At 40.1% G+C, this 16,228-nt stretch overlaps 2 protein-coding genes across 2 annotated transcripts; both read right to left on the bottom strand.

The window, feature by feature from the left end:
• Positions 1-1,179: 1,179 nt before the first annotated feature.
• Positions 1,180-5,238, bottom strand: LOC123926555 (uncharacterized protein C2orf16-like). Its single transcript, XM_045980516.1, has 2 exons — positions 3,962-5,238; positions 1,180-1,215 (listed from the first exon to the last, which is right to left on the bottom strand). The coding sequence occupies exons 1-2, from the start codon at positions 5,192-5,194 to the stop codon at positions 1,180-1,182; spliced, it is 1,269 nt and encodes a 422-aa protein (XP_045836472.1). The 5' UTR covers positions 5,195-5,238.
• A 324-nt stretch (positions 5,239-5,562) lies between these two features.
• Positions 5,563-8,117, bottom strand: LOC123926554. The gene is made up of 3 exons (XM_045980515.1): positions 7,975-8,117; positions 6,347-7,448; positions 5,563-5,586 (listed from the first exon to the last, which is right to left on the bottom strand). The coding sequence occupies exons 1-3, from the start codon at positions 8,019-8,021 to the stop codon at positions 5,563-5,565; spliced, it is 1,173 nt and encodes a 390-aa protein (XP_045836471.1). The 5' UTR covers positions 8,022-8,117.
• Between the last annotated feature and the right edge of the window lie 8,111 nt (positions 8,118-16,228).

The following is a 16,228-nucleotide window of genomic DNA, read 5'->3' as shown; positions in this document are numbered from 1 at the left end:
CCTGGAGTGATGCTGAAGATTGCGTATCTTGGAGCTTTGGCCTTGGAGTTAACGCAGATGACTTTCTATCTCTTAACTGTATCAAAGGTTTCAACCCTAGAGACTTGACACCTTGAGACTGTAACCCTATAGACTTCACACCTTGGAAATCAGGTCCTGGTATCCACTGGATACACCTCATTCTTTCCAGCTGTGGCTCTTTTTTGAGCTCAGTAGTTTTTACATCTCGAAGCTGTGGCTCTGAGGTTGATGCCAAAAGCTTCCCTTTGTGCAGCTGTGTTCCTGGGAGCACCCCAGGGATTTTCATGTTCTGCAACTGTGGCCCAAGGTTGAACTCTGTATATGTCGCACCTTGAGTTTTTGACCCTAGAGTCAATTCAGATGACTTCACATCTCTTAACTGTGTCAAAGATCTCAACCCTAGGGATTTAACACCTTGAGACTGTGACCTGAGATTTAACTCTACAGATTTCACAGCTTGGAACTTAGGTCCTGGTATCCACTGAATGCATCTCATACTTTCAAGCAGTGGCTCTTGTTTTAACTCAACGGTTTTTACACAAAGCTGTGGCTCTGAAGCAAACTCTGAGACTTCAATTTGGTGCAATGGTGACCCTGGGGTCAACTTAGGAGACTTTATGCTTTGCAACTGTGGTTCAAGTGGATCAGGCTTGAATTCTTTAGGTTTTAAACCTTGAATATTTGATTCTGGAGTCAAGTCTGATTTCATACTTTTAAACTGTAACTCAAAATTGAGGTCTACTAGTTTTTTACCTTTAAATTTTAGCTCTGGAAGTAACTCCAAAGACAGCTTATCGTCCGACATAGCCCCTCTCTTCACCTGCTCTGAATTCACACATTGCTGCTTTGGTGAGATTACAGATATCGTGCCATCCTGTTCTGGCCCAGAAGTTAAATTCATGAGTGCTGTCTCTTGAAACTGTTGCCTTGGGGCAAAATCCATAGTTTTTACTCCTTGAGACTTTGATCTTCTGGTCACTTTCACAGATTTTGCTTCCTGCTTGTTTAGCCTTGGGGTCCACTTTACAGATTGTACACATTGCGGCTCTGAATCTGGAGTTTCCTCTACAGATTTTAAACTTTGATGCTTGAAACACGGGGTACTGTCGACAAATTTACTATCTTGGATTTGTGGCTCTAAAGTCAGTTCCTTGGGTTTCACACCTTGCAGTTCAGACCCTTGGAGTAATGGCCCTGGTGCAAAAGGCACAGATTTCTCACTTTCAATTTTCAATTCCACAGTTTGCACATCTTGCATTTGTGTTCTTTGGACCAACTCCACAGCTTTGGAGTCTTGAATTCTTGCATGCAGAATCAAGTCAGAAGTTGTACCTTGAAGCTTGGTATCTTTGGTACTTTTCACAGGTTTGACATAGTCTATCCATGGCACTGCAGTTATCTCCATAGATTTCTCACCTTCCAGCTGTGGACTAGGGGTTGGCAAAGTAGATTTCGTACCTTTTGGACCCTGTCCTGTAGTTAAGACCACAGATTTCACATCTTTCAGCTCCGAGGTCAACAACTCAGATTTTACACCTTGAAGTTTTGAGTCTGGGGTCAGCTCCATTGGTTTCATACCCCCCACACCTGGCCCTCGGATCAATTCAGAAGATTTTATACCTTGTAACTTTGTTCTTCTAGCCAACTCAGAATAGTTTACACTTGGCAACTGTAACTCAGGAGTCAACCCCATAGATATTGCATCTGGTTTCTCTGGCTGAGAGACAATTCGATAAGAAATGTTACCTTCCAAGTTGGACATTTGGTCCCTCCCTAAATTTTTTACACCTTGAAACTGTGTCTCTGGTACTAGCATATCAGGCTTGACCACTTGCTTTTGAGGTCCTGGGGACAACCCCACAGATCTTACTCCTTGCATCTTTGGGTTTGGGGTCAACTCAAAAAATTTCACATGTTGTAGTTGTGGCCCTGAGTTTAACTCTGAAGTTTTCACACCTTGAGGTTGCGTTCCTGATGTCCGATCACAAAATTTGACATCTTGTAACCATGGCCCTGGGGTAAGCCCCACCTGTTTTATATCTTGAAACCTTGGAGATGTCTTTGCTAATTTAGAATCTTGAAATGCTAATTCTGGAGTCATCTCCACAGAATTTACACCATTAAACACTGATCCTGGGGTTTGCTCCCCAAATTTGACAGCTTGAAGTTTTGGCCCTGAAGTCAATTCAGAAAATTTGACATCTTGCTGCCTTGGCCCTAGGTGCAGTTCCTGAGACTGCACACCTTGAAACTGTAGTTCTGAGGTCAACTTCATAGACTGCGTGCTGTGAAACTGTGATCCTTCAATAGACGGAAGAGTTTTCATATTTTCACTCAAGAGCCCTTGGCTTAATGGCAAAGGTGATTCTGTTACAAATCCCAAGGATTGTATATCTTGAACCTGTGTTCCCGGTATACATTGCACATGTTTCAAACCTTGATGCTTTGGTTCTAAGGTCAGATCAGAAAATCTGACATCTTGCAAGCGTGGTCCTGAGTTTTGTTCCACAGATTTCATACCTTGAGTTTCTGGTTCTGGAGACAATTGTACGGACATAACACTTTGATGCTTTAGCCCTGGGGTAAAGTCTGACAATTTGATTTTTTGCACTGGGGAACCTGGGGTCAGTGCATCAGATTTCACACTATGATGTGGGGACTCTGAGATGAAATCTACAGGCTTTTCTCCTTGAAAAGGTGGTCCTGGAGGTAAATTTGAAAATCTGACACTTTGCAAATGTGGCCCTGGGATCAATTTCACATCCTGAAGCTGTGCCGCCTTAGTCAATTCCTCTGATATTATATGTTGTAGTATTGGTTCTTGTACCAGCTTCTCAGATTCTACCATTCCAGTAGTAGCTGGCTGTTGGATTAAATTAACATATTCCACGTCTTGTAATTGTGGCTCTGGATGCAGCTGCATAGACTTTACTCCCTGGAACTGTGGCTCTGGGGTCAACTCCGGAACATGTCGTTTTGGTCCTGTGATAAATTGCTTAGATCCCACCACTACTGGGGATGACACAGGGGTTAACTTCACAGATTTCAAATTTTGCATTAGTGGCTCTGATTTCTCATATTGCATTTGTGGTCCCAAAGTCAATTCCAGGGATCCTTTTACTGAATATGGTGGTACTGGCATTGTCTCCTGGATATTTTCAACTTGAGACAATGCCAACCCATAAGGTTCTGTGTTTTCGTATTCTGACCTTAGGGGTACCTCTGAAGGCTCAGTAACTTGAAGGTGTGGCTTTAGAGTCATTCCCGTAGATTCTATAACTTGACCTGTTGGTTTTGGTGTTAATGCCACTTGGCGCAAAGTCCCAGAAAACAGCTGTGCAGTTTCTGTGTCTTGATGGCCTGGCCCCAGAGTCATCTCTGAAAAATTCTGAAAACATGGCCTGGGCATCATCGCAGGAGTTCCTGTGACTTGCTGTGGGATTAACTTCACAGATTCCTCCTCTTGTGGCCGGGTCTCAGAAGCTAACTTTACAGAGGCTGTGTCTTGATGCCTTGGTCTAGAAGTTGGACCCAAAGATGTCTTTGCTAGTAAATGTGGTTCCACGCTTAGTTTCCTCGATTCAACATGTAAGCGTGTTTCAGGAATCAACCTCTTAGATACTTCCAGTGGTACAGTTAAATCCACAGCTGTATTGCCATGCATTAATGTACCTAGAGCTAACTCGTCAGGTTTTGTACTTTGGGGCTGTGGTTCTGGGGTCAGTGGCACAGATTTCATACCTTGAAATTCAGGTTCTGAGGTCAACTTCTTATAGTTCCTAAATTCTGAATATGGTCCTAGATTCAGGTGAACAAATGTCATACTTTGGGACTCTGGGTTCAACACTTCTGGATTTATTCCTTGCATCTCTGATCCTGGTACTAACGCTGGAGATCCTTGTATTATGTGTTGAGGCATTCGAGTCTCCAGGGCTTTTACGCCTTGGAGCATTGTCTCAAGAGCATCTTGGAACGGCACTGAGTTTGCCTGCATACATTCTGAAGTCTGGTTCAATGGCCCTGGAGTACTTCTTAAAGATGGTTGTGTCAACTCCATAGATTCTTTCCTGTGGTGACAAGGGTTGGAAGTCAACTCTACTTCTGCTCCTTGATATCCTGGCTCTGTGATCATTCCTGAAGATTCCAAAGCTTGGTGCCATGGGGTTAATCCTTCAGGTTCTGTGGCTTGATGATTTGGCTTGAGGTTCAGCTCTACAGAGTTTACTGCTTGAATGTGTGCCCCTGAGCTTGGCTCCTCATATTTCATACTTTCCACCTGTGTTTCAGGAATCACATTTCTACATTCTGCCATTTGAGGAAATTTCACATCTTTAAGCAATAGTACTGGGGCTGTCTCCTTAGATCTTTCATCTGGTAACCATGGCTTTGAGGCAAACTCCATAGATTTCTTATCTTCCTGTGGTGGTCTTAGGATCAACTCCACAGCTTTTGTATCTGAAAACTTCGGTGGGAGGGCCAAATGAACATATTCCAGACCTTGCAACTGTGAATTGTGGGTCAAATCTAGCGATTTCCTATTTTGCAAGTGTGGTGCCTGGGCTAACTCAGCAGATTTTCCACTTTGTTGTTGTGTTCCTAGGTTCAAATGAATAGATTTCACACCTTGAAGCTGAGACCCTGGGGCTAACTGCACAGAATTCCCACTTTCCAGCTGTGAAATAGGTGCCAACTCATTAGATTTTACAGTCTGCAGTTGAAGTTCTGGGGCCAGTTCTATAGGGCTCACAGTTGGGATCGGCTGTCCATATTTTACCATCTGTGGGACCGAACCTGGAGTTACGTCTATAGATTTTACATTCTGCAATCCTGGGGATAACTTCATAGAATCCACAGTCTTAACTTGTGGCATTGGCTTCACCCCCAGATATTCTGCACCTGGAAGTAGAGATGTAGTGGTCATTACTGCAGATTCTGTGACTTGATGCAGTGGCTCTTGGCTCATTTCCTTAGATGGTGCTCTTTGACCCAGTGATCTTGGGACTGTCCCTAAATGTTCCATTATTTGATGATGTGACTGTTTTGGCTCAGCCAGATTTCTGATTATGGGGTCAGAAGCCAACCCCATAGTTTCCATAATTTGATGGCTTTGCCTTGGACACATCTCTGAAGATTCTAAGATTTGATGCCTTGGGGTCAAACGTGGAGATTCCATGACCTGATGAGGTAGCCCTGGGGTTAATGCTGTAGTTTTTGTGCCTTGAACATGTGGTTGTGGAGTCATCTCCACAGAGTCTTGCACTTGAATCCGTGACCCAGGAGTCAACTCCAGAGGTTTCCTGACTTGAGATACTGGCCTTGAGGTCAAATCCTGAGTTTCTACAACTTGTGATTGTGGTGTTATGATCATTCCCATGGGTGACCCCAGTGCTGCTGGGGTTACCTTTAAAGAGTGTATGGATTGATGTGATGGCATTGGAATCATCCCTACTGATTCTGTGATTTTAAGTGGTGGCTTTGGAGGTAAACCCACAGATCCTACAACTCCAGGTGGACCAATAGTAGGAGGACAGCTAGAAGATGTCAAACCGACTGGTTGAGTTGCTCCTGGGGCCAAAGTTGCAATTTCAGACTGTGAATCTCCAGATTCTATAACATGTGGCGGTGCTGGTGGAATTATTCCCATGAAATCCATAGCTTGTAATTGTGCCACTGGAGTAACTTTTGTGTAATCAGTAACTTGATGCGATGGACTGGAGATCATTTCCAGTGATCTTGTATTTTGACATATTGGCCCTGGAGGAATCTTCAATGGTCCTGTGATTTGACTTTCTGGATTTAAGGTTATATTCACTGATTCAGTAACTTTAGGATGTGGCCCAAAAGTCATTTCCACAGTTTCCACAACTGTATATTTTGCCTTTGGATGCATCTTTCCTGATGGTATAACTTTATGGTCCAATGATGTGGCTATTTCCCCTGATTTCATGGCTTGGGATGGTGTTCTTGGGGTTTTTCCCACTGGTTTTATGATATGTGGATGTGATTCATTAATCATCCCCATAGAATCTGTGACTTGAAGCAATGCTGCAGGAGTTACCGTCACATTATCTGTGACTTGATTCACTGGTCTGGAGGTCATCTTTGATTCCATAACTCGATGCTGAGCACTTGGTGTTACCTCCACTGGTTCAGTGACTTGATATGATGGTTTAGTGCTTACACTCACTTTTTTTGTGGTTTCCATTGGTTTCCCAACTTTGGCTGGTGGCTGTGGGAACAAACCTACAGATTCTATCACTTCTGGATGTGATTCTGGGATCATCCCCATCGAATCCATGACTTGAAGTAAAGCTAAAGGAGTTACCTTTATACTATCTGTAACTTGACATGGTAGACTTGGGGTCAATTCCACATTAGTCATGTGGGACTTATGCTGCTGAATCCTTTTTTCCAGACGACCTATGACCCTCTGTTCTATATTAAGTTCTAGGACATGTTTTGGCTCCTTCTGCAGTCCAGTGGTTTTCTCTGGAATTATGTCAGCTCCTAAATTTTTGGGAAGTGGAGTGCCCAATGATGTAACTAAGGGCCTGGATGTAAGGATTTGGGGGCCATCCCCAAGTTGTGACTGCTTACCTGGGATAAGTGACTGTGAAATTTTTGTTTCTGTTCTATTTAATCCAGATTCCACTCCAATATTCACATGGAGCTGAAATGATGGACAGTTTGGGAATTTATTGTAGAGACTTTGTTCAGTGCTTTGATGAATGGGCACAGATACCTGGATTTGAGGTTTCTCTGGTTCAGGAACTCCTCCTTGTGCCTCAATTAAATAATTCAGCATTCCCCATGATTCCCTCACAGGCAGAGGCACTGCTTGTTCCCTCAAAGTATAAACCTTCCAAGCCATATGTCCCTCTAACTCCCACCTAGCTAAAGGAGAAAGCCGGATTGGAGCCCACCCCGAGAATCGTGGTCTTGCCTTGGTGAAAATAAAATCTGGCCCATGATCCAATGTCAAATGACTCTTGCTCTCTCCCCCATTCTTTGTTTTTTCTTGTTGGCGGAGATCTGGGGATTCAAACATAGAGTTGATAAAAGAGTTTTGGGATCTTAAGGGTGAAAGAGCTGCCAAATTCTGTAAAAGTTTTGATTTCCCAAACTCTGAGAGCTGAAAAGGAGGCAGGGGTGTGCCTTTGTTCCTGAACATGGAAGACTGGGTTTTGGGTAAAATAGGTAAACTATGGCTCCGGAGTTGCCAGGTTGTTCCTTCAGAAAAGACGGGAAGGTGGGACAGGCAGGAGTTGTTGCATAATGATCCAAAGGAGCTGCTGTCCTTAGTAGAATGTTTTGCCTTCTTACAGCCACAACAGGGTAAAACAGGCTTCTGAGCCACAAGCACAGAGGAGGTGGAGGAAGAAATCACATCCTGTGATTCAGGCAAACATAATTTCTTAAGACTTGATCTAAGAAATAAAGAAAAGTTTCCATTTGCTTTGAGGCTGGAAAAAGTAGGAAAAGGGAAAGGTAACGGCTATTTCAAATGTGAAATATTTTGGCCCGAGGGAGAACAATAACAACAAAAGAGATTGTTTTTCCCAATATCAATTACTTGTGTGAAGAATTCCTCTACCAGGAGGAGAGGACGGTATGGGTCTCCATTCCAATCAGAAATGATCCATGGACTAAAACCTTTGGACCCAGAATTTATCCCCACTGCCAAAACTAAGTAAATAAGCCACCACCTAACAATCTCTCTTTTCCCTCTCTTTTCCCCTCCCTCTTTCCCTCTCTACTACCTCCCTTCTTTGGTCTCTTCCTCCCTCCCTCTTAAAAGTTCTACCACCTTTGGGGCACCTGGCTAGCTCAGCTGGTAGAGCATGCAATTCTTGGTCTCAAGAATTCAACCCCCACATTGTGGGTAGAGTTTACCTAAGACAAAAACAAAAACTTCCACCACCCAACCTCCCCCCAGAAATGACCTTCCCTGACCTTGCACATTCCAGATGTTGGAAGATCTGATGAAGACTTCTGTCCATGGACCAGAGTACATACTCCTGGGCCCATCCTATAGGGAGACCTGAAAAGCTGGACACAAGAGTAGGTCAATGTCACTGAAGTGATATTAAAGTACTAGTAAGGAAACCAGTAAGAATAGTGACTTAACTTAGAAAAGGAACAGCTATCATTGTGAGGGAAGTAAAACAGTACTAGGTACCTTTCTCCTAACTCATACAGAGTTTATCAGTAGAGTAAGCTGAAGAGAGGAGGAATAGATAGTGAAGGTCAACTCTACTCACTGTGTCCAATTAGCTTCCGAGCAGCTCATCCTAAGTTTTTCTTCCCACTGGGAAGCTGGGAACAGAGGTAAAGAAGCTTTTAGCACCCTAATTGTTGATACCACCTCTACCTTGTTCCACCCTGGTGTTTTACAGATAAGACAACAAAGGTGAAATCATGCCTAGGATCATTAAGTTAATTAGTGGTAGAGCTCAGACTTAACCCAAGTCTCAAGTTTTTATATTTTGAACTCTACTCTGCTGCCTTCACCATGTAGTAGATTAAGCTGTTGGAAAGCGCAGGAACAGTCATGCGAGTAGGGAGTTGGAGTAGGGGAATCAAAGTTCATAACACATGTTTTTCCCCCCAACAGAGTCTACCCAGTGCCTATGACAGGGGAAAAAGTTATCGGAACTTCCTGCACCAAACATTAATCTCACCAAATTTCTTTCCTGATGCTTTGAGTTCTACACGAAAGGAAAATTAGGAAAGAGAGCATGGGGAAAAGAAGCATAGGAAGAATTATCAATCTGTTTACATCTCTTTGGAAGTTGCTAAAAAGAATCTAGCATCTTTGGAGATGCTAGAAAGAATAAGCACATTTCTTTCTTTTACATAATCTGTCTCAAATTCCCTCCCTCAAACTGTTATTGAAGTCTGGAGTTTTAAAGCAGACCCACAGTTGATTTGTCATTAGCCTTGAGCTGAAGAATAAAGGATAGGATCTTTCTGACCTGTGAGTTTCTGGATCTTTTTCAATTTACGCTGCTTTGAAGTCTAGAGAGGCACAAAGAGAAAAAAATAAAATCAGAAAATGTTCTAGGTTAGAGAATCAAGAGCACATTTCCTCTCACAGACACAAATATTGATACAGTTGGTGTCCATAACCACAGCACAACTGGCACCCCATTCATGTATTCATAGATCATTTAATGAGTGCTTACTAAGTTCTAGGCATTAGGTTGGGTGCTAGGACTACAAAGATAAATATGACCCCTGTATTCTGGGAATTCACATTAATGGCAAAACAGATGTCTAAACAGCTAAATTATAATACAGTGTGGTAAATATATAACACATAAATAGTATATAAATAAATATATAACAAAACATAAATATATTAAATTTATTAAAATTTATAGATATATTAATAAATAAATATATAACAGAAATATAAGTGTTACAGAATAAAAGGACAGTGATTAACTGCCTGGGAAAGATGGGGAAAATTACTCAAGAAGTGGCCATTTGTACTGGAGTCTGAAGAATCAACAGAAAGTTTTTGGTGAAAAAAAGAGCCTGCCAGGCAAGTCAAAAGCACCATCACCAAGAAGATTATAAAGTCATGAGTGTCAGGTGCACATTGGCTAAGACAAAAGCTGAAAATATAAGTGGAAGCCAGATTTTGCCAAATGATGGAATTTTTATTTGATCCTTTAGGTCAGGATTTCCCAATCAGTAACGTAATCTCCTAAGTTTTTTGCAAGCTTGTTCCAGGTCACTTTAAAGGCAGAAATTACATTTGTTACCATTTCAAATAAAACAATTTTTATTTCTCCCTTTTGAATCATGACATCAGTCTCAGAGAGTGTATTATAAGAGTCTACATAATATTATTCATAGTATTGCCAAATGTTTTAGCTAAACAGTGTTGAATAAAAGCGTTAAAAGCAAAAATTCTCCCAAGAATGGTGGTTCAACATAAGAAAGTAAATCAATGTGATACACCACATTAATAACACAAAGGGGAAAAAAGATGGACAATTATCTCAACTGGTGGAGAAAAAGGATTGCCAAAATCCAACACCTATTCATGATTTAATAAAAAAAAATAATAAAGACACTCAACAAACTAGGGATAGAAGGGAATTTCCTCAATATAGTAAGGGGTATTAATGAAAAACCCATAGCTAATATCATTCTCAATAGCGAAAGCCTGAGAGCTTTCCTTTTAAGGTAGTGAACAGACAAGGATGCTCAATTTCACTACTTTTCTTTAACATTGTGCTAGAAACTCCGACCAGAGCAATTAGGTAAGAAAAATAAAAGCCATCTTTTCCTTTGGAAAGGAAAAGTTAAACAATCTCTATCTCTGTTCATAGATGACATAATCTTATTTACAGAAGATCGTAAATAATACACACACATACACACACACACACACACACACACACAACCCAATTAGAACTAATAAATGAATTTAGCAAAGTTACAGAATGCAGTATCAACACACAAAAATCAGTTGGTTTTTTTTTTTAGGTTGGTTCCATACTGGGCCCAATGGAGAGCTTGACCTCATGACCCTAAGATCAAGATAAAGATCAATATCAAGACCTAAGCTGAGAGCAAGTCTTGGATGCTTAGGGGTACCTAGGTGGTTCAGTTGTCAAGAGTCTGCCTTCTGCTCAGATCATGTTCCCAGAGTCCTGGGATCAAGCCCTGCATCTGGCTCCCTGCTCAGCTGGAAGCCTGCTTCTCCCTCTCCCACTCCCCCTGCTTGTGTTCCCTCTCTCGCTGTATCTCTCTCTGTGTCAAATAAATAAATAAAATATTTTTAAATATAAATAATTTAATTTAATTTTTAAAAAACTGATTGAAAATAGAAACCCTGGCCTCTGCCTTCAGCTCAGGTCATGATCTCAGGATCCTGGGATGGAGGCTGGTATCAGGCTCTCTGCTCGGTGGGGAGCCTGCTTCTCCTCTTTCTCTCCCTCTGCCTGCCTCTCTGCCTACTTGTGATCTGTGTGTCAAATAAATGAATAAAAAAAATCTTTATAGATTTTATTTTTAAATTTAAAATTAAAATTAAAACGAAATTTAAATTTTAAAAATGTTAGATAAATCCCCTGATATGAGGAAGTGGAGATGCAACATGGGGGGTTAGGGGGATAGGAGAAGAGTAAATGAAACAAGATGGCATTGGGAGGGAAACAGACCATAAGTGACTCTTAATCTCACAAAACAAACTGAGGGCTGCTGGGGGGAGGGGAGGTTGGGAGAGGGGGAGTGGGGTTATGGACATTGGGAAGGGTATGTGCTATGATGAGTGCTGTGAAGTGTGTAAGCCTGGCGATTCACAGACCTGTACCCCTGGGGATAAAAATACATTATATGTTTATAAAAAATAAGAAATAAATAAAAAATTCTAAAAAATAAAAAAATTAAATAAATCTTTAAAGATTTATTTTATTTATTTGTTTATATTTATTTGAGATAGAGACCATGAGAGAGAGCATGAGAGTGGAGAAGATCAGAGGGAGAAGCAGACTCCCTGTGCAGCTGGGAGCCTGATGCAGGACTTGATCCCAGAACTCCAGGATCATGACCTGAGCCAAAGGCAGTTGCTTCACCAATTGAGCCACCCAGGCACCCTATTTTGAAGTACTGATATAATTCCGAAAATGGCATTTTTTTAAGATTTTATTTTTAAATAATCTCTACACCCAGTGTGGGCCTCAAACTTACTATCCCAAGACCAAGAGTCACATGCTCTACTGACTGAGCCAGGCAGGTGCCCCTAGAAAATGGCATTTAAAATACCAGACGTTGGGGCACTTGGGTGGCTCAGTGGGTTAAAGCCTCTGCCTTTGGCTCAGGTCATGATCCCATGGTCCTGGGATCCAGCCCCACATTAGGCTCTCTGCTCAGTGGGGAGCCTGCTTGCCCCTCTCTCTCTGTCTGCCTCTCTGCCTACTTGTGATCTCTGTCTGCCAAATAAATAAATAAAATCTTTTAAAAAATAAAAATAAAATAAAATACCAGACATTGTGTCCCTCCTAATAATCATCATGACCTTTGAAATTGTCTCCCCTCCCTCCAAAGAAGTAATTCTGATAAGTCTTAGACCCAACTTTCCCATTTAAAGAAATAGAGAAGAAAAATGGAACATATTAAATAACAACATGGGTACTTAATCAGTAGAATCTTGCCTGCAAAACTCTAGAGGACAAATGATCCATTTCTTTAACATATAAATGGAAAGAATAAAAGAAAGATATGGAGGTAGGGAATCTACAAATTATAAGGAAATTAAACACACCAACCAATCTCAATATGTGAACCTTATTTAGATCTTGAGTCAAGCAGACTGTAAAAAATAATTTATATCATTTATGATACATTTGGTATTTGCCCAAACCAAATTCAGTGTTTATTTTCCTATTTTGGTAGGTTTTTTTTTTTTTACTCTTTATAAAATATTTTTATTTTAATTTTAATAATTTTTTTTTATTTTTTAATTTATTTATTTTTTCAGCGTAACAGTATTCATTGTTTTTGCACAACACCCAGTGCTCCATGCAAAACGTGCCCTCCCTATTACCTACCACCTGTTCCCCCAACCTCCCACCCCTACATTTGGTATTTGAATACTGATGGATATTTGATGGTACTCAAAGATTATTGTTAAATTTTTAGGCATAGTAATGATACTGTGATTAAGTATTTTCTCTTAAAAGAGTCTTTACCTTTTAGACACACATATTTAATCATGAATGAAATTATGTTACCCGACATTTGCTTCAGAACAATGCAGAGTTGAAGCTGGGTTATGGAATCATGAAGATTCATTATGCACTTTTTAAAAAAAGATTTATTTATTTATTTATTTATTTGACAGACAGAGATCACAAGTAGGCAGAGAGGCAGGCAGAGAGGGAGGAAGGGAAGAAGGCTCCCCGCTGAGCAGAGAGCCCAACTCAGGGCTCTGCTCCATCCCAGGACCCCCTTGGATCATGACCTGAGCAAAGGCAGAGGCTTTAACGCACTGAGCCACCCAGGTGCCCCTTATTATGCACTTCTATGTGCTTTTGATTTGTTTAAAAATTTCCTTAAAATGACAAAAAAAATTATTTACTATAGCTCCAGAAATCCCTCTTTATGGAAAGCTAAATATTATTAAAAGAAATTAAAAAGGCCTAAATAAATGGAAAGACAAACACATTCAAAGATCAGAACACTCATTATTTTTACTACATTAATTATCCTTAAACTGACCTATAAATTCAGTTTCATTCCCATAAAAATCCTGCATATTTTTGTGTGACAATTAACAGGATAATTAAAAAATACAGAAATGCCAATGACCTGGGATGCCTGGGTGGCTGTCAGTTGAGTGTGCAACTCTTGGTTTTGGCTTGGGTTGTGATCCTGCATTGGGCATTGCACTTAGTAGGAAGTCGCTTGAGATTCTCTCTCTCCCTCTCCCTCTGCCCCTCCCCCAGCTCACACATGGGCACGTGCTCTCTCTCTAAAATAAATAAAATAAATCTTTAAAAAAAAGAAAGAAATGCCAATGACCTAGAATAACTAGACAATTTTGAAGAAGATCAAAGTTGTAAGACACGACCAAACTTCAGGACTTACTACAAAGTCTTATTAATAAAGACAGTGAAGTATAAGGACAGACAGACCAAAGTAACAAAATAAAGAGCCCTGAAATTGACCCACACATGTGTACATTTATATGATTTATGACAGGGTCATCAATGCAATTGAAAGAGAAAAAGTGATGGTCTTTTCAGTAAATGGTGCTGGGAGAAACGACTGGAGTTTAGAGTGTGATGGTGAGGTAGTCATGTAAGTATAGTGTCAGATTTAAAATTTTGGTATTTTGTTCATCATAAATTTTCCACATTAATTTTTATTTTTAAATAATATTGTATTAAATATTACCTTGTTTACTAGGCTTTTTGATGCCCCTTAAATTTTGTGCCCAAGGTGAATGACTCTCTCATTTCACCCAGTCCCTGCCTTCCTGGAGGGATTGGATAATTCTATGGGAGGAAAAAAGAACTTTGATCCCTACCTTATACCATACACAAAAAAGTAATTTGAGATGGATCATAGGCCTTAATGTAAATGAAAAAAAGGTGGGGGGGGCTTCTAGAAGAAACATAGAAGACTATTATCATAGCCTGGGGGCAGGCAAAAATTTCTTACATTGGACATGACAAAAAAAACCCTGAGCATAAAAGCAAAAACTGATACATTGGATTTCATTAAAATTAAGAACTTCTGTTCATTAGCACACCACTGTGAGTGAAAAGTTAAGCCACAGTGGGAAGATTGATTTTGAATACCTACATCTGACAAACAATTCATGTCTATAATACGTAAAGAGTTCCTACAAATTAGTAAGTAAAAGATTGGCAATCCAACCGTTAAAAATGGGCCAAAAAATTGAACAGGAAGGTCATAAAAGAGGATTTTCAAATGACCAATTAACATAAGAAGTTTCTCAATATCATTAGTAAACATGGAAATGCACATTATAAACCACAACGCAATGCCAAACACACTACCTAGAGTGGCTAAAATTAAAAAGATGGTCAATGTCAAGTGTTCACAAGAAAGTGGAGAAACTAGAACTCTCATACTCTACTAATGGAAGTATAAATTGGTATAATTACTTTAGAGAACTGTTTGTTATCATCTACTAAAATTAAACATACATAGCACATGGCCAGGCATATTTCCAATGGAAATAGGGTTCCACATCAACAATGTATCATTTACAATTAACATCTTGAAACTTTATCTTACATTTTATATAGACACTTTATATACATTTTAACTATAAAAAATAACTGACTTTTTGAAATGCAATATGCAAGAAGGAAATTATTTTTTTTATTTTTTAAATTTTAACTCCTGCATAGTTAACATACAGTGTTATGTTCAGTTTCAGGTATGTAATACAGTGACTCAACAGTTCTATATACTACTTGGAGCTCATCAAGATACTCTTATGGTGCCTGGCTGGCTCAGTTGGTAGAGTGTGCCACTCTTGATCTTGGGATTGTAGGTTTGACCCCCCCTGTTGGGTATAAGGATTACCTAAAAAAAATCTTAAAAAGAATAAAGATAGTATACTCTTAATCTCCTTCACCTATTTCATTCATCCTCCCACCCACCTTCCCGCTGGTAACCATCTGTTTGTTTTCTATAGCTAAGAGTCCGTATTTTGGTTTGTCTTTCTCATTTTTCGCTTTTGTTCATTTGTTTTGTTTCTTAAATGGCACATATGAGTGAAATCATATGGAATTTGTCTTTCTCTGACTGGCTTATTTTGCTTAGTATTATACTCTCCTGATCCACCTGTGCTGTTGCAAATGGCAAGTTTTCAATCTTTTTTATGACCGAATAATATTCCATTGTATATGTATATCACATCGTCTTTTTCCAATCATCTCCCAATGGATGTATAATCCTATTTTTATAAGGTTCAAATGAGGCAAAAATAATCCATGACTCTAGACATCACAATAGAGATTGCCTCTGGGTGGGAGGAGAACAGACTGGCGAGGACCATGAAGGAACTCTCTAGGATTATGGCAGTATTATAAGCTTGATTGGGGGTGCTAGTTAATAGGTGTATAAATTTATCAAAACTCATCAAACTGTACACTTAAGATCTATGCATTTTGCTGTTTATAATTATGCCTGAATGAAAAGTGTATTTGACAAAAAAGCCTTTTTTTACATATATATGTACTAGGAAATTTTATTAATTATGTAGCAAGGTGACATTGAGGAATTTACACTATACATCCTTCTGAGAAAGGAACGAATGTTTGCCCTCCCCAAAGAGGGTAGCCAGGCCTTTGTTCTTAAGGACTTAGTTTTCCTAATCCATGGCAAAGAGTTAAGTTTCTCCTGCTGAAAAAATTGCCAAGAACCTTAAAGACACCCCTCATATAAGACTAGACCTGTGGAGTATTTTAAGCTGAATTGTGCCGGAGGCTTAGTATTTGGTGTTTCCAGGGTTGAGAAGAACAGGAAGCTGGCTTCCTGATATGGAGACAATGCTGAAGCTGCAATTACACTGAAATAATGAGGCCCTGAGCCTGGTGGGATTCAGGTCCTCCTGGTCCTAGGATCTCAGAGATAGTAGACTGGGAGTCTTGACAAAGGTTTCTGTGACCAAGCTTGGCACACTGGAACTGAGCCACAGATTTTGCCTTCA

The sequence above is a fragment of the Meles meles genome, chromosome 16 (genome assembly GCF_922984935.1).
Source record: "Meles meles chromosome 16, mMelMel3.1 paternal haplotype, whole genome shotgun sequence".
Lineage (NCBI taxonomy): Eukaryota > Metazoa > Chordata > Mammalia > Carnivora > Mustelidae > Meles > Meles meles.
Note: the sequence above shows the minus strand (reverse complement) of the source record. Positions and strands in the feature narration are given on the sequence as shown.

Excerpts from the sequence above, each read along its gene's own strand:
- LOC123926555 (XM_045980516.1), bottom strand. The coding sequence starts at position 5,194 with ATGGAATCTCCACGTTTGACCCCAAGGCATCAAATCTTAGAATCTTCA. Across the intron at positions 1,216-3,961 it reads TTGAGACAATGCTCCAAGGC|GGCCATTACTCCAAGGGTCT; the intron begins GTAAAAGCCCTG and ends CTTTTGCACCAG.
- LOC123926554 (XM_045980515.1), bottom strand. The coding sequence starts at position 8,021 with ATGGACAGAAGTCTTCATCAGATCTTCCAACATCTGGAATGTGCAAG. Across the intron at positions 7,449-7,974 it reads CAACATCTGGAATGTGCAAG|ATCAAGTCTTAAGAAATTAT; the intron begins GTCAGGGAAGGT and ends TTTATTTCTTAG. Across the intron at positions 5,587-6,346 it reads AAGTTACAGATAGTATAAAG|GAGCAACTCAACCAGTCGGT; the intron begins GTAACTCCTTTA and ends CTTTGGCCCCAG.